Source organism: Notamacropus eugenii, chromosome 3, assembly GCF_028372415.1.
Source record: "Notamacropus eugenii isolate mMacEug1 chromosome 3, mMacEug1.pri_v2, whole genome shotgun sequence".
NCBI lineage: Eukaryota > Metazoa > Chordata > Mammalia > Diprotodontia > Macropodidae > Notamacropus > Notamacropus eugenii.
In genome coordinates this window covers 327,643,895-327,666,003 of record NC_092874.1, presented here as the reverse complement: position 1 = coordinate 327,666,003, position 22,109 = coordinate 327,643,895, and the positions used below count along the sequence as shown (strand labels likewise).

Here is a 22,109-nt window from a genome sequence, read left to right as displayed (position 1 = left end):
ATTAAGAGATTGCAGGGTTTGGAATATGATATTCCAGAGCTCAAAGGATCTAGGAATAAAACCAAGAATTACCTACCCAGCAAAACTGAGTATAATACTTCAAGGGAAAAATGGTTATTCAATGAAATAGAGGACTTTCAAGCATTCTTGATGAAAAGACCAGAGTTGAATAGAAAATTCGACTTTCAAACACAAGAATCAAGAGAAGTATGAAAAAGTAAACAAGAAAGAGAAATCATAAGTGACTTACTAAAGCAGAAACTGTTTACATTTCTACATGGAAAGATAATATTTGTAACTCTCGAGACTTTTCTCAGTATTTGAGTAGTTGAAGGGACTTTATACATATAGACAGAGGGCACAGGGTGAGTTGAATAGGAAGGGATGATATCTAGAAAAAATAAAATTAAGGGATGAGAGAGGAATATATTGGGAACAGAAAGGGAAAAATAAAATGGGCCAAATTATCTCTCACATAAAAGAGGCAAGGAAAAGTTTTTTGATTGGAAGGGAAGAGAGGGGAGGTGAGAGGGAAAAAGTGAAGCTTACTCTCATCAGATTTGGCTTAAGGAGGGAATAACATGCAAACTCAATTTGCTATGAAATTGTATCTTACACTACAGGAAAGTAGGAGACAAGGAGATAAGCCAGGGATGGGGGATGATAGAAGGGAGGGCTATTAGGAGGAGGACATAATTAGAAGTAAATACTTTTGAGGAGGGATAGGGTCAAAAGAGAGAAGAGAATAAATGGGGGGGCAGGATAGAATGGAGGGAAATACAGTCTTCCACAACATGACTTTTATGTAAGTCTTTTGCATAACTACACATGTATAACATATATCGAATTGTTTGCCTTCTCGGTGGGAATGGGTGGGGAGGGAAGAAGGGAGAAAAGTTGGAACTCAGAGTTAACAACTCTGTTAATTAACTCTGTTAATTTTTAACAAATGTTAAAAATTGTTTTTACATGCAACTGGGAAATAAGAAATACAGGTAATAGAGTATAGAAATCTATCTTGCCCTCCAAGAAAATAGAGGGGATGAGGATAAGAGAAGGGAGGGATATGATAGAAGGGAGGGCAGATTGGGGGAAGGGGTAATCAGAATGCACACTGTCTTCAGGGGGGAGGGGAGAGATGGGGAGAAATATTGGAACTCAAAATCTTGTGGAAATGAATGTTGAAAACTAAAAATAAATTAGAATTTTTTTAAAAAAAAGAAATACAGAACTCCCTGACTTCTGGGAATATAACTTATAAATTTGTTATTTATCAACAGCTGCCTCCAGTCAGAGTATCACCTCTTAGGGTAGAGGAATTAATACCTCTTTCTCTCTGGAACACCACTACCAGCTGTCCTGCTAATTGCCATTACTTTCCCTTTTGTACTCTTCCCTCCTTTCTCTCTAGGGTCATTTAGTCTCCACTGCCAGAGAACATCTCAACCTCCCACAATGCCTGTCGAAGAAAAATCACTGTTTCTGCTACTAAAACCTGGATCTCTTCTTCTTTACCTGAGACCCCTCTTCACCATGTGGAGTTCTATACTTGTTACTATGGCTGGCACAAAGAGGAAGAAGGGGGAGTCCCCAGTTCTCCCTAACTGAAGTTCTGAATTGGAACTTGGAATAAATTTTCTCTTACAAACCATTTTTAAAATGGTAGTTAGAGGATCATCATTGATTTTAAGCTAACACATTATCTAGATCAAAGGTTCTTTACCTGAGATCCCCACTGAAGGGGAAAATATCTTTATTTTCACCAACCTCTAACTGAAAGCATTTGCTCCAATTATTTAAAAACATTATTTTGAAAAAGCGTCCATAGGCTTCATCAGATGGGCAAAGGGGTCCATGACATAAAGTTGAGAATGTCTGTTCTATTCCAACACACTCATGTTACAGATAAGGAAACTGAGCCCCATAGAAGTTAAGTGATTTGCTCAAGGTCACACAGAGGCCATACAGAGGAAGAGTAAGGATTTGAACCCAGGTCCTCTGACTACAAATCTATTGCTAGAGTATAGATCAGCTTCATCTCAGATGAACAGGCTTTTATAGGCTGGTGTAGGAAACTAAATACCACTTATACAGCAATATTTCTATGGAGAAAGCTTTTATGAATTCATTCAGAAAAATCCTAACTTTTGGAGCACAACTATTACAAGATTGGATCTCAGTGACATTTTTCTCCAAAAGTAAATAGGAATTAGAAGAAGTTTAAAATGGACAATTTGAAGTATTCTTTTAATACCTAAGAGTTAGTACTTCCATAGAGCCTTAAGGTTTGCAAATATTATCTCATTTGATCCTCATAATAGCCTTAGGAGATCAGTGCCATTATTAACCGTATTTTACAGATGAGAAAATTGAGGTAGAAAGAAATTAAGTGACTTGCTCAGGATCATACAACTAGTAAGAATGTGGGGCTAGATGGAAGTCTTCCTGACTCCAAGTCCAGCACTCTATGCATCACTTTACTCAGCTGTCTCATAATCTAATCCTACTAACCAGCAGTAATTCTTACTCCAAGGACCTGTGATTTCATGGTATGGGTGTTCTCTCCACATAAATCCTTCATAACTTAGTAGATGGGCTTAATGAACTTCTAAAAATGAACAATTTATCTCCTGGTAGGAACTGTTTGACTAGGATCCTGCTTGAAACTGGTAAAACTTGTTCTCAGATTACAGATACAGTCTATTGTCCACATCTATATTTAAATCCTTCCTAACTTGGAAGGACCTTTCAGTTTGTCCATCTCCTAACATTATTATCAAGAACCCATGTTATAAAGAATCTCATGCCACGCTGAAGCACTAGAGAAGAATATCTATTAAGTGCATCAAAAATCAGAGAAATGTAGCTATACAGCAGGAGGTCCCATATAGCTTTCCTCAGTCATTTCTCTTAGAGAAATTAGTTTTAAATTACCAAGATTTCATGAGCCAGGCAACCATAAGTTTCATCTCCAGCTGCAACAAAATTCAAGGATTCCTTAACAAATCCATCTGCTGTCTTCGTTATTATGTTGGGTTTGAGGTACTTTGTCATTGGGGTAGAAATAGAGTAAGGTGTCACCACCTAAAAAAAAGGAAGAGAGAGTAGACCTTTGCCCCACTGCAGTATATCAATCAATCAACCAAAAAACATTTATTGAGCATCTATTGTATGCCAGCCACTGTGTCAAGCATTGGTAATTACAAAGAGAGGCAAAAGACAATCATTGCCCTCAAGAAGTTTATAGTCTAATGGAGGAGACAATGTACAAATTTATACAAAGCATGCTCATCATGTTCAAGTCATCATATCATATCCTCATCTTCCTGCTCCTGCACAGTACAATATAAATAACCTTTTTGAGGGCAAAAACTGTCATTGAATTCATTTATTTATTTTGACTTTTTAAAAAATCCTTAGAGTTTCTCCATAGAGACAGTATAATATTATGGAGATGTATAAATGTAAATAACGTATATAAGATATATATGTATAAATTTATGTGATAATATGATATTACAATATCATATTCTTATAATATGTTATATATTATAATGTATTTTGTCATATATAAGTATAATAATATGTTATATAAAATATAATAATATAAGAGTTAACTTTGGAGTCAAGAAGGTTTGGGGAGATGGTGGAGTAGGTCAAAAAACTCCATACTTCCTGAATTTCCTCCACAAAAAAAGACAGAATATAGCCTCAAAATGAACTTAGAGTGGCAGAAATAAATAAAAGTAAGGATAAAATAGCTATCCTCCTAAGATAACTTGATGGGACTACACACAAACCAGAATAGAGGTTTAGCCTGAGTCAAATACAAACACCTCCAGGCAGACTTTAAGATACTATCTTACACCTGTCTGATTGGCTGACATGCTTTTCAACTGAGGAATGGCTAAGCAAGTTGTGGTTATATGATTGTGATATAATACTATTGTGTTATAAGGAATGATGAGCTGATTGATTATAAAAAACATGGAAAGACTTGGACCTATGAAGAAAGATGCTATCCACCTCCAGAGAAAGAACTGACAAGTAGAAACATGCATAGTCTTACATATATATGTGTGTGTGTGTGTGTGTGTGTGTGTGTGTGTGTGTGTGTGTGTGTGTGTGTGTGTATACTTAGGTATATGTAAGTGTGTATATGTGTGTATTCATGTTTAATGTCTAATTGTGACCTTCTTTAGGGCAAGATGGGGAGCAACAGAGAAAAAAGTACACATCAGAGAACAAAAGAAAACTTAGAAATAAACACAGAAAACTGGTTAGTTTTGAAAATAACGTGTAGTATTTATTGCATCTCAGAGGTTGCTGTTTCTTCTTGAAGACCATGACATCAAGGAGGTCATACCATAATATGCAAGTGAATTGGATTTAAGTGAGGGAGGGCTGTGCAAAGTCACCAGCCTCATTTTCTCTTCCAGAGCCACCTGGGTACAGTGACTAGATATGGATCAAGGCAATTGGACACGAAACAGAATACAGTGGGGGACCTTGGCCTTTTCCAGCTATGGTCTTTAACAGGACTCACTATGACAGAGGCAACACCCGTTCAGTGATTAAGGCTTAATAAAAAATGAAGCAGAGAATGGCCTCCCCAAAATAAAAATAGATCTGGGAGGGGAAGAGCCTAAGGGTTTCTGACCCAAACAGAAACAATTGCTATTTACATAATTTTTTACTTAAACCCTCAGAACCCCCTTCCACTTTCCAGTGGTGGTTGGTCATTTTCTTACAGATACTTTACCCTGAAGAGAGGATGTGGCTGTTCATATTATTTAAATGACATAAAGTCACCAACTACAGTCCTTGCAGTGAGATGGAAGTCTAATAGGCTTTACTACTTGACCTACCACTATAGCCTTCAGATTCCAGTCACTACAAGTGCTCTGCTCAAAGGAGAGATAAATTTTGGTCACTGAAACTTCATGAGATATCTTGGGGCTTACAGACTAGATTTCTTTCTTAAGCAACATGCCTTAAACCCTAAATCATTCTAACTTTTGTTGATTGGCCAGCAATGGGTCCCAGCCCAAGCTTCACCTTGGCCATTGTTTGGTTCCAGTTGGCTCAGAGTAAGTATAAATAGTATTTATGTCTGTTTTATCCAGAAACCCTGAGGATCTTCCCCTCTCAGAATGATTTTTTTTTACTAGATAAAAAGAGACAATCTTTGCCTCATTTCTTACATAGCCTTAATCACTGAATGAGCTCAGTCAAACTGAGACCTGGGATAGACCTTAGCTTAAAAAGGCCACGGTCTCCCCATATATCCAGGGACATCTCCAGTCGTCCTGATCTATATCTCACCACTGGACTCAGATAGCTCCAGAAGAAAGTGAATCTGGTGACTTTGCACATCCCTCCCTCACTTAAAACCAATTCACTTGCTAGTCATGACATCACCTTCCTGTTGCCATGGATCTCTAAGAATGAAGGACAAACAACTATTTGACCTGACACCATGGCCTTCAGATCTCAGGCACTGGGATCTGATCTGCCAATGCATCCTCAGCTTCACTCTTAGAATTTCTGAACCTTTCCATCTGCCTTGCAGATGAATTCTCAGATATGTGTTGTTTCTCCCAAAGTGAATATAAGCTCACTGGGAGCAGGGACTCTCTTCCTTTTTCTGCTTATATCCTCAGCATTTAAGCACATTGTCCAGCACAAAGTAAGCACTTAAATGCTTTTTCCTTTCTCCCTCCTGTTCTTCCTTTCTATGGGGACTACCCACAATGCATCGTATGTCTGTCTTTTTCTCTCCCACCTCTTCCCTACCACCGTCTTTTGCCCCACTATCACCTGTGAGAACATAATGGAGAATGTGATGCCTGTGAGTGATACAGAAAATGTTTTTCCAGTGGAACAGAGGATGTGTAGGATGGTGTAATATGCTATTTTAATAAGCATCAATGTACCCCTCAACTATGATCACCCCCACTCTCCTCACTCCCCCTTCCACTGTCTCCTGTAAGATAAGGAGAGCAACAGTAACATAAAAAAAATGGTAGTGGCAGAAGTAAAGGCAGTGTCTAGCACAATTCCTTATGCACAGTAGGTGTTTAATATGTTTGTTAAACTGAATCGAAATAGAGGCAATGTGATACTACTGCGCCACCTGAGGGTCAGAAGACGTGAGTCACTTGTTACCCATATGATAAGGTCAAGAGGCAAGTCACTTGACTTCTGATTCTCCGTTGCCTTATCGATTAAGTGACGGAATCGACTAGAGTCCACAGGATCCCTTCTACTTCTAAATTTGTGATATTACAAAAAGAAGGGGCTATCAAATTAGTACCCTTCTCGGTACACTTGTCCATTAGTGAATATGGGGCCAAATCACACAGAAGTCTTACATGTCACAAGATTAAAATGTTACAAGGTTTAAAACTCAAGCCCAAGATCCCCTAAGGTTGCACCATTTACATTACCTGTATAATGATTCCTTTCTCCTTATACTCAACTTGCAATGCTCTGGAAAATGTGTATACAAAAGCCTAGAAAGAAAAGGAATTAGTCATGAAAAAAATCTCTCTCCCACCAGCCCAAGGATATGCAACTACTACAAGGGATCCGAAAGGAGTTTCCTTTGTTTAGTCCTGAAAATCTCAGTATTATCTTTCATTTTTCTCTCTCTTTCATCTTTCCAACTGTGTTTATTTTACACCTACAAAAATCTCTCCTAGCCCTCTCATTTTCTACTCAATGCAAACTTTTTATCAGGCATTCAAGGTTCTCTAAAATCTCACTGCAACCTACCTTTCCAGTCTGATTTCATATCAATCTCCTTTATTGCACTCTGTTCTCTATCCAAACAGTGCTAATTACACCCTAATCATATTCTGTCCTTTTCTGTTGCTGTTCAGTCATTTCAGTTGTGTCTGACTCTTTGTGACCTCATTTGGAGTTTTCCTGGCAAATATCTAGAGTGGTTTGCATTTCCTTCTCCAACTCATTTTACACATGAGGAAACTAAGGCAAATAGGGGTTAAGTGACTTGCTCAGGGTCACACAGGGAATATCTGAAGCCAAATTTGAACTCAGCTCTTCCTGACTCCAGGCTACCCACTGTACCCACTCCAGGCTAGCTCATCCTTCAAATCTCATTCCTGTATTATCGATAGTGTGTGACATTTATTTGTACATATGTCATATGTGCTCCCAGCTCCCTGACTCCTCCTAAAAGGCCATATACTAAATGAAAGGAGGTGCTATGACGTGTTTCATCTTTTTATGTTCAGCGTATTGCACATAGTAGCTACTCAATAAATTTTTGTTCTATGTCCAGTGCATTGCATGTAGTAGGCATTTAGTTTTTAATTGAAATGAAAATATAGCAATTTACTGATTATGAATAAGTGATTTCCATAGAGATCTTTCTATTGCCTTGAACTGGTAAAAATCCTTCCCATAATAGTGAAACCATTCATTTTAGTGAGGAAAACAGTGTATTTAATTTATATTCTTCTCTCATATATTACTCATCTTCCTGAGTTCAAGTCTGATCTCAGACACTTACTAGCTGTGTGACCTGGGCAAGTCACTTAACCCTGTTTGCCTCATTTCCTCATCTGTAAAATGAGCTGGAGAAGGAAATGGCAAAGCGCTCCAATCATGAAGTCAGACACCACTGAAATGACTAAGCAACAACAATGAACATACTTTTTTCTTAGACTTATTTTGTGACTGTGGACATCCCTGCTAACTTCTTGCTTTTCATGGTTGGATGACCTCTTGGTGCCACATCAGTGCTACTATATTATAGTTTCTTTGTTAGTTTTTAAACTTCACAAGGGCAGCATCGATGTTTGTATTCCCATCAGTATCTAGCACACAACAAGCACTAAATAAATGTCCACTGATTTTAATTGAGGGGGGGAAATTAGCTTTTTTCTTAGAAACCCCAGCCTAGACTGCCCAGAATTCATCTCAGCAACAAATCTCAACCCTAACCTTTACCCTGAACCTTTTGTGAACTGTTGCTACCCTGGATTACATTCTAAACTAGTTCAGTCTATGAGAAATAATTCTGGAAAATCTCCCATAAATCAGATTGGAAAAACAAAGGGGAGAGCAAAATGGGGAAATCTATGTAATATCATTCAATTTGATGAACACTGAGGCACCAAATTGGGCTCGCACTCACTTTTGCAGATGAGTAAACACTACATAATGGCCAAGGAAAGCGACCTGCCCCCGAGGAGATATTCAGAACCAGTCCTTTCCTTCTGAAATCAAAATGAGCAAAGTTTCACACATACTTATATAGAAAACAAGCCATAACTGAGGCTCATGGGGAATAGTCACACACCTCTCCATGTTCTCATTTGTATGAACAAGGATTGTTTCTAAATCTTATAAAATGGCTTCCCCCATCCCCCTTTATTAACTGGGATCCCCCAATAATGTTTGTTGCTATGTCATCTTTGGGGTTCAAGCCAACAAAGTTATGAGACCCAGAAATAATAAATATAAGGTTTGGATACAAATATAAAGAATAAAGAAAAGAATAGAATGTGAAACATTTCGTAAGAAAAACAACTGATCTGGAGAACACATCAAAAAGAGAAAATATAGGTTGGACTACCTGAAAGCTATGATCCAAAAAAGAATTGTGATACAATAATACAAGAAGCAATTAAAGAAAATTGTCCTGAAACATTACAACTAGAGGGGCAAGTAGAAATAGAAAAAAATCCACCAATCACCACCTGAAAGAGATATTATGAGAAAAACCCACAGGAATATCACAGTCAAATTCTGAAACCTCCATCTCATGGATAAAATGTTACGAGCAACAAGAAAAAAAAAAACAATTTAAATATGGTGGTGCCACAAGACCTAGCAGCAGTGACAGTAAAAGACTGCCAGTCTTGGAACAGTATATACTGAAAAGCAAAAGAACTGGGGTTTTAGTCAAAAATATCATACCCAACAAAGCTTAGCATAATCCTGAATGGGGAAAAAAATGGACCTTTAATGAATTATCAGACTTTCAGAATTTTGTTTAAACAAAAAAAAACAGCCCTGAACTCAATAGAAGATTTGACATACAAGAGCCAAGAGAAATATAAGGTATCTACCAAAGACTAATTACAAGGGACTCAGTAAGGATAGACTATTTACCTTTAATATGAGGAAATGTAAAACATACATCTAAGATTGATATTACTAATTGGGTAGTTCATAAGAATAATTGGAGTAGACCTCAGTATGATAGGATTTTTAAAAGTAAAACCATTTAGGAACAGTAATTAATTTATACAAATGAAGTATGAGAGGAAAAACTGACACAGAGGAATTAGATGGGGGAGAAGGGATGATAGTTCTGGAAACCTACTTTCATTGGGAAGAGGGAACTATACGTATATATATATATATATATATATATATATATATATATATATATATATATATATATATATATATATAAAGAGAGAGAGAGAGAGAGAGAGAGAGAGAGAGAGAGAGAGAGAGGAGTATAGAAGTCTTCTAAATTCAGAAAGAAATTAAATGCTAAGGGATAGGGAGGGGGGAAAGGATAAAGCAGTGATCTTTAGAGGGTAGGGGGAAGGAAAAATTTAAAGAGGGGGTATAGAAGGGTGTTTAAATCAATGGGAATGGGACAATAAGGGAGGGATCCTTGGAGAGGGGTAGGTTAGCAATAGGAGGGTAAGGTATCAAGCAGAAGTAAAGTAGAGGAGTCAGGAAAGACAGAAAATGAGAGATCTGCACAAATATAACAAAGATCAGAAGTAGAATTTGTTAGGGGGAAAAAGGAGCAAGGGTGGTAATCATGATCTCAGACAAAGTTAAAGGCAAAATACATTTAATCAAAGAGAAAAATGTGGAAACTACACTATGTGTCAACCATATTCATCAAAATTGTTTTGGACTATTTAAAACAACTAGACAGCATAAAGTTGGAACATTACTGTGGTATATAGCAAATGATGAGTTTGTGGACTTTGAAAAATATGGAAATACTTCGACTTATGAAAGAAGAGGCTATCCACCCTCAGAGTAACAGAGGACAAATAAGTATAGTAAGGGCTTACATAGACACAGATATCTAAGTATATGTATGTTTATATATGTAATGGTATATGTATGTATGTATGCATGTGTATGTATGTATATGTATGTATGTACATTTGTGTGTATATATCTGTGTGTCTCTGTGTATTTATATATCCATGCTTAATTGTAGCCTTCTGTGGGGGGAGGGAGAAAGGGAGAAAAAGAACAAAGTAAAAAAGTGCGCAGAAAAGAGCAAAAAAAGATTCACAAGGAAGCAAAGAAAAGATGGACAGCTCTCAACACAATGTATAGTATTTATTATATAGGCTTTGTTGAAATGGATATTTATTGTTATATTTTGAATCCTCTTATGTTCTGCTGAGCAGATGACAATGCTTTTTCCCCCCTTTTCTTGTTTTGTATTTGTTTCAATATTTAAGTTGATTATAAAAAAAAGAAAAGTTGGCCCAGGAAGTTATATCTACTTTTTGTTTAAATCATTATTTCTGTCATTTGCTAAAACAGTAAGAGCAGCAGGAATTAAATGTTTCAGGTATTGCACCCCAGGAGATTAACCTCTAAAACGTCTGAGAGCTGGGCAATCTGCCACAAAATGGAACTTGGAACTCAGAAAGGGACTGGCAGGCTCAGGTCTTACCTTTTCTCCATGTCTCTCAGAAGCAGCTGAGTCATCTAAGAGAGACAACAGGAGTTAAATATTGCCAAAAATATTTAGGGGTGGGAGGCAGGTGGGAAGAGTGGGAGATGAGGGAAGGTCTTATTCCTTCTAACAAGACTGATAAAGATTGCAACAAAGAGTGGGAAAATTGCAAAAACACCAGAGTTTAGAGCCAAGAAGAGTTTCTTCCAGAATAAAGAGGTTTGGAGGAAAGAGGATTAGAAAATCTTCTCTCTAGTTAAGGAAATATGGGGTTCAGAGACCCTTTCTACATGTAAATTTCAGAGGATTTATATTTTGGATGAGAAAAAAATTGAATATTTTTATTCACTCACCTCTGGTTGAAATTTAGCAATTCTTTTTGTAATAAGATTTTTTGGAGGGAAAAACATTCTGAGAAAGATTCACTAGACTGTCTAAAGAGGTCCACTTTTTTTTTTAAAGAGAGCTGGCAGTTAAACCAGCTCATTCCTGGCTTCACAACACAAAATAAAGTGAAGAACCTCTGTTACATAGTTACATTCTCTCAGTCTCAGTTTCCTCATCTATAAAACTGGAATAAAAATAGTACCTTCCTCCCAAGTTGTTGTGAGAATAAAAAATGATATATGTGCAAAACATTTTGCATTCTTCAAAGTACTATAGAAGTGCTAAGTACTTTAGTTTTATTTTATTAAATATTTTATTTTATTAAATATTTGATATATTTTAAATATAAATAGATATTATTATTATTACTGAAAACAAAGGGATATATCTGCATACATGATAGATTTATTATCCAAATCTAGAGACAAAGCTGAAAAAACCAGAAGATGGCACAAGCACTCTGAGACAGACCCGGAAGACTTGGATTCAAATCCAGTGATACTTATTCACTTTGAGACAATGTACACATTGATTTAACCTCTCTAAGCTTCATTTTTCCTCATTTGTAACATGGTGTGACCTCTCACAGAATTATTATAAGGAGAGAACTTTGTAAACTCTAAGGTACTGTATAAGTTTAAGATATTTTTACGATATTCTAGACTATGTTAACAACTTGGCTTAATAGCTAAATGCATGATGAAGTATAAATGACAAATTTCAAATCCTTTCCTAAAACCACATTTTGATGAGGGAGTAAGAGCACTGAGTGCCTCAAAGGAAAAAGAAAGAATGAAGAAGTACTTTCATGAAAAAAGGGAAAAGTGTATAGAAAGAAAAAACTGAGGTCATAAGAATCATAAATTTTGTTTACTTCATAATTGTCTCTGGGCTGGCCCTGCATCAGAAAGTGGCTGAATTTTGAGGTTCATCCAGTTACCCACTAATGCCATTGGGTTTAGGCCAGGTCTACCTAATAAAATACAGAGCTCCTCCGAGATTGTTCTTTCATAGATGGCAGGAAAGACTTATAAATAATCCAAGATCATTACTCTGAAATTCCAGGGACGTTTAATCATTTCTAAACTCCCTCTTCTACTCCCTTAATTTCATTAAAGCTATTTTGCTTATAGTAAGACAAAAATTTGAATGAGCCCAAAGGTCACTATAATGAATCTACAAGACTTCTCTGGTGGATAAAGAGAGTACAATAGATCTGGATTATGTTACAGCACAATGTTTTGAGTTCTACGTCTGAAGTCAGGAAGACTGACTTTTATCTTCCTGAGTTCAAATCTGACCTCAGACGCTTACCAGCTGTGTGATTTAACCCTGTTTGCCACAGTTTCCTCATCTGTAAAATAAGCTAGAGAAGGAAATGGCAAACCACTCCAGTATCTTTGCCAAAAATAAAATAAACCATAATACCAAACGGGGTCTTGAAGAGTAGATACAACTGAAATGACAGAACAACAACATGTTTCCAGTTGAACCACAAGGTGATATGGCTGATATGGTGGAAAAAGCTTTGGATTTCCTATCAGAGAACCTGGATTCAAATCTCAGCTCTGTTATTTACTGCCTGTGTGACTGTAAGCAAGTCACTTCTCTCTGGGTATGTTTCTTTCCCACGCTGGGCTCTTAGATGATCTCAAAGTCCCTTTTCATTCTAAATCTTATAATACTACGACTTTATTTTGGGTACCATCTGCAACAACAAGGATCCAGACATACACAGAAGGGTCTGCTGTACAGGGTCCTTAGATCTACTTTTCTAAAAGGAAAGTAACTTTTGAGGAGTCAGCAATCACTTTAATCAAGCACATATATCATTCACTTAGTTCAGGGGGAAAAGTCAGCACACTGAACTTCAGAGAAAATACAGAGAAATAAAGATCAACAGACAGGTCTTCCAACTTCTGACCATAAGCAATACATACATCACAGATCAACAGACAGATCCAACTGTACACACATAGTTACCAGAGAGAGAAGCACCAACATCTGGGTTTTCAAAGCCAAGGGGCTCCATAGCGGCTGCCCAGAGTCTCATCTGACCAAACAAACACTTCCAATGAGTAAGCTCCAAAGTAAAACCTCGCCTCAGAGTATTTATACACTTTTCAGAGTCAGAGGGCATCATAACCCTTGAGAACCAGAACCTCATTAGAATTTAACAAAAGATATTGAGGTGTATTAATGAGCAGGGAAGATCTCTCTTTCCTCCACCCACCATTAACCTTAAATTACCATTACACTATCTCAAAGCTCCCAGTTTCCAGTCAATGGTTTGTTATTGTTGTTGTTTTTAGCAGACACTCACAGGTCATTCTACCTTCTTTTCTTAGCCTCCCTTCCATTTACCATCCCAAAATAGTTTTCCTTCTTTTAATTATTATAGTACCAAGTACACAATAATTATATTACCAGGGGTTCTGAGAAAAGATAGGTAGGATCCAACATCCTAATATTTGAAATGGAAACTGGTCCAAGATGGCTGAACGGATATAAATCTAAGGAGAAAGGAACAGGGGAATGGTCCTAAAAAAAAAAAATCTAACACAGACATCCAGGAAATTCACTGACTGAAGCCATAAAAGGAGCTACAGAAGATAGAAGAAAAATAAATGAATTTGAATACAAAGGAGTAACATAGTTTATATTAGAATCATCTCAAGAGGCTATTAATTCAGGAGCTAAGTGCTACAGTAGAGAGAGTAGATTTGAAATCAGCAAGAAGTGAGTTCAAATTCTGCTTGAGAATACTTATTACTTATGTGACCTTGGTCAGACATATGACCTTTTAGCCTCAATTTCTTCATATGTAAAATGATGGTAATAATAGCACTGATATCAATAGGCTATAAGCAGTCTAGTGAGATAGTATATGTCAAGTGCTTTGCAAACCTTAAAGCAGCACATAAAGGCTATCAATTATTGTTATTGGGACAGTGAGGTGGCTCACTGGATATTGCCTGACCTGGAGTCAGGAAGACATAAGTTCTATCTATCATCAGATACTTATCAGCTGTGTGACCCTGGACAAGTCATTGTTTGCTTCACTTTCTTCATCTGTAAAATGAGCCAGAAAAGCAACTAAATCACTTCAGCATTTTGCCAAGAAAAATCCAAGTGGAATCACAAAGAATGGCCAAAAAACTGAACAACAAAATTATTGTGATTGCTAATATCAGAACAAGCCAAGGCTAGGTATCAAAGTTAAAATGACTACAAAAACTAAAAGATTTTTTAAAAATATGTATGTACCCGTGTATCTCTTATTTTCAGCCTATGTATATAGATATGCCACATAAGATATAGATATTGAGAGAAATTATCATTAATAAGCAATGATTGGGAGAGATCCAGAGTTCCCCCTTTTTCTATGGTCGTCATTTCAAAGTTCAGTTTCTTGAAGGACATTGAATTAAGTCTCCTCAATCTTGATTAGACTCCACTCAACCTTACAAGAAATCTCTAATCTAAGGTGAAATTCTACTCAATCAAGTTTAGGTGAAGATAGATTCATTTGTCTAGATTGCCCAAGGCTGGAGGCAGCCTGGGTATTGGACATTGGAGTGACATGATGTCACTCTCAGTCCCTCGTTGGAGTGAGCTTACTTCTCTTTGTAAAATCTACTTCTCATTAATTGATAACCAATCAGAGCTGATTCCTACCCTCAGGAACATTCGTCTTCTAAGGGCATATAAGCCATGAAGGTCTTTGCCATTTGAGAGTGCCACTGACCTTTTTATTAAAATGCTATCATTATTAATAAAATGGCTAATTACTCAAAAATTCTATTTCAAACTTTTTAAATGCCACAATATAGATGATACACACACACACACACACACACACACACACACACATACACACACACACACAGCCTCCTGGCTCTTCTATAGACAAAATACCCCATTTCTGGGCTCTGGGAATTTTCTCTGTCTGTCCCCCATACCTGGAACAATGTCTTCCTTCTCCCTTCTAACTACTGACCTCCCTTACTTAAAGTTCCAACTAAAACTCTACCTTCTGCAGGAAGCCTTCCCCAACTTCTCTTAATTCCAATGCCTTCCTTCTGTTAGTTATTTCCTATTTGTCCTATATGTAGCTTGCTTTGTATATATTTGTTTGCATGTTTTCTCCCCCATAAAATTGTAAGCTCCTGAAGGGCAGAGCCTATATTTTGTCTCTTTTTGTATCCCCAGCACTTAGCACAGTTCCTGGAACAAAGCAGTTGCTTGATAAATATTTGTTAATTGATATAGATGGAGATAGAGACACATACATAGACAGAGATGGAGATCAGGAAGAAGACAGATACATGAAGCTAGATCAAGAAGGCAGCCGAACAATATTTTGAGGTTGCTATGACAAAGGCTGTAAATTAAAAAGGAAAGAGAAGTCCGACCAAGCTAGATTCCATAGCAAGAAAAGCTACGGTATAAAAAATTGTAGTCTATACCCTCAGAAGTCTAGTCACATCTGGATAGAAAGTTCTTCACTGGTGCTAAATTATTGCCACAGTAACTCTCAATAATCATCTACTAAGACAGAGAGGTTTCAATATGAATAACTGGAGAGGGTATCCACACCCAGGAAATTGTGGCTTTTAGAAGTATGTATATCTCTTATCTCTCTCCAGGAGATAGTGAGCTCCCTGGGGGCAGGGAATACCAAGTCTTACTTAGCTAATTCTCCCCCACTCACCCTGACCCCAGTACTCAGTTCGGTGCATTTCATATATTAGACATACAATAAATACTCACTCTAATGAAAATGAATATACTTGGCACTTACCTTGACTACAGAAGAGATGTTACAGTGAATCATGTTCTGTAATAAACAACAATTAATTCTCACATGCATTTGGGAAAATGACGTATACAGCATGGCTTATACTGAGGAAAAGGACTATGAACCTTCAGCAATTGAGCTCAGCCCACACACCTAGACAAATGATATACAGCATCATAGGAATATGGCAGTTGAGCTCCAACCTAAGCCCTTCTTCCATATCACTTTGCCTACCCAGTGAAGGAAAAGGAACTTTTAGCCTGGGTTAGGCAACAAGAATTTTATCTTTCTTAGACAATAAAAGCTGAGTTAGGGTCCTCAGAAGGTCGCTGTTAAAATGTCTGTACAGTTTTCCATACCTACAATTTTAAACTACTTCTATGAATGTACAATAGCACATTAAACAATGTTTTTAGGCAGTGAGTTCTATAAGAAAAAATATTGTGAATAGGAAATGGATGTTATGGCAGGATATGGCTATATCGTATTAGTGACATATTGGCCAAGACACCATTCTACATTATAAATCCATGTCTTATCTGGGAAAAGAGAGAAAGCCAAAGAATTAACCTACTTTCTTTGATATGTTATTATCCATTGCGGGGGATTCATTTATCACATTTTCACTTTGGATAGTTGAAAGTGGAACCTTGCCTGGGAAGCTTTTATTTGTGGAAAGGAAAGGAGAAATCTAATAAAATGGGTTCCCATACTGGTATAAAGTTGGGGATTGATTCAATGAATCATTAATTAATCATTTTCTTCAATCTGATTTTCCTCAAGTTTACAACTTTTAGATCACAAAGTATATTTGATCAATCAAAATCTACATATATTTTAAAATTAAGAACCAGAGAAAAGGAGGATTTTCATCCCACAAACAATTTAGATTTACATCACTAAGTAATAAAATAACTATAATATTTATATAACGAAGGATAATTAATAACTAAGCATAATTAATAGCACCAATCCATCCAACCAAATCAGGTTTTGTATAAACTAATAAACAAGTTAGGATTCTAGTGACAAGCCAGGAGAGGGCAATTTCAGCTAAGCCTTTGAAAGGAATTGCTTAGGAGGTAGAGGGACCAGAAAATAGTTCCCTGATGGGAAAATAGCCTTATGAACTTTGGTGGCTCAGAGGATTGTGATTTCTCATCCATATCCTTGCAGTGTTCCTGAGCTAGCAGCAACTGTCTGCATTGGGAGCTGAGGATAAACTAAACATACTGAAGAAGTCTTTATAAGAATCCCAACAGAAAAAAACACTATACCTATGGGGAACTTCACAAAAGGAGAAAAAAAAAGGACTTCCAGCAACTGGGAGTTATGAGTTATCTCTCTTGTTATATATGGTCTATTCCACTGGATTCTATACATACTATACATCTATACCCCTGTATGTGTGTGCGTGTATGTGTGTGTGTGTGTGTGTGTGTGTGTGTGTGTGTGTGTGTGTGTGTGTGTGTGTTGAGGGGGAGAGCAATCAACTGTTCCTGCTGGTAGATCCAGCTAAAATTCTACCTTGTACAGGAAGCCTTTCCCCATCCTTCTCAATCCTAGCACCAGCCCGTTGATCATTTCCTACCCATCCTATATATAGCATGTTCGTACATAGCTATCTGCTTGTTGTCTTTTCCATTAGCTCTTGATCTCCTCAAGGGGAGGGACTTGTCTTTTGCCTTTCTTTATATCCCCAGACTCAGTGCCTGGCATGTGGTAAGTGCTTAATACATGTGTATTGACTCACTGACTAAAAGCTAGTTAAGTCTGTCTGATATCAGCTGATAATCAATGTGGGGGAGGGACACAGTAGTAGGGGATTATGAACTATAGTGCTAGAAAACTACCCTCAAGTCCTCTGAGTTACTAAACCTGCAGGGAGACCCATAAGTAGCCTCTGGGGACCCACCCTGCTAGTGGAGGTTAGCAGAGTAAGTCCAAAGACTGTACTATATTGGTAAGGATAGATTACTACAGTATGTAATCCTGGCCTCCTAGGGAAATACTGGCATACTGGATTGGAGTGTTACAGTATGGAATCCTAGACTCCTGGATAAACTGGGGTATGGTGTGGACAGGGAGGGGGAAGTAGTGAGGAGGGAGGAGCAAAAATAGGGAGAGGTCATCAAAGACAGACTTCACTTAGCTTACAGCTTGGGCTATGGTCAACCCAGATGTGGCTCGACTACCCCACACCCCAGGCCTTAGGTTGTTGACTCTTATGATTGCACAGGGGTGGGGAACTTGTGTGTGGCCTTCTAGATCCTTGGGTGCAGCCATTTGACTGAGTCAAGTTTTACAGACCTTTTATTAAGTTCTGTGAAGTTTGGATTCAGTCAAAGGTCTGCTGCACTTTGGACCTAGAGGGTTACAGGTGGCCTTGAGGCTGAAGGTTACCCACCCTGGTAGCAGGTAGACCCCAGCTGTTGCTAGGTAAGATGAACAATATATAAATAAGAAAGCAAACCCACTGACCTGTACTTCATTTGGTCCACTATGGAAAATGCATGGAAAACTATGGAACATTCCAACGTTGTTGACTATGAGAAAATGGAAAAATTTAAAGCATGTCAAAAGGTACCTGTGATACAGAAAACAGAACCAGGTCACCATAACCTGATTTTCCACAAGGTTAGGACTTTGACACCCCAAAAAGTATATTTGATCAATCAAACTCTACATATACTCGACTATTAAGGACCAGAGAAAAGATGGATTTTCTTCCCAAATACAACCTAGATTTATATCACTGAATAGTAAAATAACAGCAACATTTGTAGAACTTTAAGTTTTGCAAAACCCTTTCCTTATAACCTTGTTGTGTTGTGGTACAGTTATCATTATGCCCATTTTACAGGTGAGGAAACTGAAACTCAAGAGTTTAAGTATCATGCCCATGATCAGAAAGAAAGTAAGTGTATGAGGTAGGATTCCAAGTCCAAAGCATGTGCATCAGGCCAAATGTTCACATCTTTTCTGCCCCTTTCCCCCTCCCATACCTTTTAAAACAATAATAACATTTTTTAAAAAATAGTCAACCCTCAATTATCTATTTTACAGAAGATTCACAGCAACTTTTTATGCCCAAACTAGCTTCCATTTGCCACCTCAGATTTCTGAACAAACCTACTCTGATAACTGAAATGTGATGACTGAATGAAAATTCATTTGAAGGTAACTTTAAGCAGAATATAATTCAAATGATAAATCCTATGGGGTCAGGTAGAGAGGGAGAGGAAGCGCTGCATGTTGTTTTCCCAAAGTAACTATAAGGAATTTTTCTATTTGGCACAAACAGTGGTATAATGGAGAAAAATACTGAATTTGGATTCAGAATACTAGAGTTTGAGCCTCAATCCTGCCCTTTCCTAGCCTCAGTTAACCACTAGGAAACTCAGTTTCCTTATCTGTAAAATGTACATTTCCCTCTCACAGGACTATTGTAAAGATCAAATAAAATAATGCATGTAAAATGTTTTGTGAAATAGAGCGCCTACACAAATGTAAACTACTATTCAGATTGTCACTGTTTCCTTCCATTTGTGTGAGCAATTAAAAATTGAGTATAATTTAAAATGTGCCTATGCATTCATTTTGAACCGAAGTTTTTTAGTAAATGAAGCTGCAAGCATTAGATAATTGTTAAGGCAAACTTCCACTGTCATTAAGACAAATTTTGCATTTCTAATTAACTTACCTAAAATTCCAATTTCTAATCCTTGAAGATTCTCTTTGATGTTCTCATATATGTCATCTTTGGTAAAATCTGCTTGTATGATCTTCACATGACTACCTGTTGTCTGCTCTGCAAAGAGGAGAATAAAAAGTGTATAAAAGAGGAGACCCTGATTCTCTCTCTTGGTAATATGGGGTCCCCATTTTTTTAAAAAAAAATTCCCAAAGAAGGTGCTTAGAAGGAGAACTCCATGACAGTAAATCTATGATGGAACTTTCTCTTTAATAAGACATAAAACACAAATTCCACTGCATAACAAATCACTACAAATAAATAAAATAAATCACTGCAAATAACACAACTTGCTCAAGATCTGTTATGGAGAATATACTATAGTTCCTATGATCAGTTACTATGGTACCACTTACCTGATCCTTATACACATTCTGTCTACCTTCTCTTGTCCTGTGGGTAGAGCTAAGGCTGCAGCTGCCTATGGTGCATAGTAAGTTAATGTCAAAAATTTTACAAATAATTTAGCCAACCAATATGATAGTCAACCAGTCAGTGTTGCAGTTTGTCCTTTGTTTTCAATGAGGAGCAATGATATCTCATGGCAGTCTTGACTTGCAAGTGAAATGAGGCAGAATTGTGCAAAGTTGTCAGCCTCACTGTCTCTTCCAGAGTCATTGAAGTCATGATTCAATAAGCATTTATTATGCACTTAATATCTACCAGGTGATATGCTAAGCATTCATATTTCAGAATTCTGCTACAAAAAAAGAACTTCATTCAGGCATCAGGCTCAAACAGCACTGTTTTGTATGGAAAAAACCATAACTCTTGATCTCCATCAACTAATACATGACAATGTTTTGGGGCACAGCTATCTCCACCTTTTGGATTTCATAGCAGTTATTATTAGACTGTAGGAAGGGAGCTTCAGCCAACTGAAGACAATTTAAGATTATTTAAACTGATCAGATGGACTATATAACCTAAGTATATTGAACATCAAACTTCCCTCTTTCAGTCAAGTGAAAATATGAACTCAATTTTGCCTTTCAAGAAGGGTATTATATTTGCACTGAGACGTAGCAGTAACAGCATCCCAAAATTGAAACTATTTATATATGGTTTTAATTACAAATGTGCTACTGACTGACCAACCTGCAACATTGGTTACAGTCACTCATTGGATCATCATCAAATTAAAGTGCCTTGTAGTTTGATGTTCAATGAAGAATGCAATCTCTTGTCTTGAACTTTGAAGCTCACTTAGCTTCTCCTTTAAGAATTTGGATGCTACAGCCACAACTACAGTGTGCAAGGAATTTTTCTGGTAGCCTTAGTACTTCATCGCAATGCAAGGACTTAAATAACTCCCAATGGTCTCTTAAGGCAAAATGCCTTCCACATCCAGGGAAAGAACTATGGAATTTGATCGCAGAATGAAGCAGATCATTTTCTTTTGTATTATGTTTTGGTTTGTTTTATGATTTCTCCCATTCATTTTAATTCTTCTATGCAACATAACTAAGATGAAAATGTATTTAATAGGAATGTATTCGTAGAACCTATATAAACCTGTATGCCATCTCAGGGAGGGAGTAGGCAGGTAGGAGGGAAGGCGGGGAGAGAGGGGAAAAATCTAAAATATATGGAAGTGATTGTAGAACACTGAAAACAAATAAAATAATAAAAAAAAAGAAAAATCTTAAAAAAATAAAATTAAAAAAAGAATTTATACGCTATACCACTTGGTCCATATATGTTTAGCATTGATATTATTCATTGCCTATGGTATCTTTTAGCAGAATGCAGTTTCTTTCCTTATCTCTTCTAATTTTGTCTATTTTTTGCTTTTGCTTTGTCTGAGATCAAGATTGCTATTCCTCATTTTTGCTTTTTACATCAGCTGAAGCTTGATAGATTCTGCTCCAACCCCTTATCTTTACTCTGTGTATGTCTCTCTGCTTCAAGTGTGTTTCTTATAAACAACATGTTGTAGGATTCTGGTTTTTGGTCCACTCTTCTATTTGATTCTGTTTTATGGGATAGTTCATCCCATTCTCATTCACAATTATGATTACTAACTATGTATTTCCCTCCATCCTATTTTTCCTCCTGTTTGTCCTCTCTCTCCTTTTACCCTTTCCCTCCTCACCAGTGTTTTGCTTCTGTCTACTGCTTCCCCCAATCTGCCCTCTCTTTTGTCAGTATCTCCCCTCTCCCTCTGCTTTACTTAATTTCTTCTCCTTCTGTTTTCCTGTCAAGTAAGCTAGATTTCTATGTTCAATTGATTGTGTATATTATTCCCTCTGTTCCAATACTGATCAGAGTAAGGTTCAAGTGATGCCAATCTCTCATTTTTCCCTGCACTCTAATAGGTTTTTCAAGTCTCTTTGTTTCAAATAATTTACTCCATTCTACCTCTCCCTCCCTTCTGCACCCATTTTATTCCTCTTTCTCACTCCTTAATTATTTTTTTATGTCATTCCTTCAAATTCACCTTATACCTGCACCTTTTGTCCATGTAT

The 22,109-nt window shown here is 37.1% G+C and overlaps 1 protein-coding gene across 4 annotated transcripts in view; it reads right to left on the bottom strand.

Annotated features, from left to right (window-relative positions):
* The window catches only part of HSD17B3 (hydroxysteroid 17-beta dehydrogenase 3), a 59,665-nt gene that overhangs the window by 5,761 nt on the left and 31,795 nt on the right, over positions 1-22,109 (bottom strand). For 2 of the 4 annotated variants that reach the window (XM_072596895.1, XM_072596893.1), the window contains 7 exons: positions 19,591-19,698; positions 18,369-18,433; positions 15,891-15,926; positions 10,697-10,731; positions 8,165-8,246; positions 6,450-6,515; positions 2,935-3,084 (listed from right to left, as the gene is read on the bottom strand). In XM_072596895.1, coding sequence (XP_072452996.1) covers positions 2,935-3,084; positions 6,450-6,515; positions 8,165-8,246; positions 10,697-10,731; positions 15,891-15,926; positions 18,369-18,433; positions 19,591-19,698 — 542 coding nt within the window. The remainder of the gene's footprint in view (positions 1-2,934; positions 3,085-6,449; positions 6,516-8,164; positions 8,247-10,696; positions 10,732-15,890; positions 15,927-18,368; positions 18,434-19,590; positions 19,699-22,109) is intronic. The other 2 variants (XM_072596892.1, XM_072596894.1) reach the window with 1 other exon arrangement.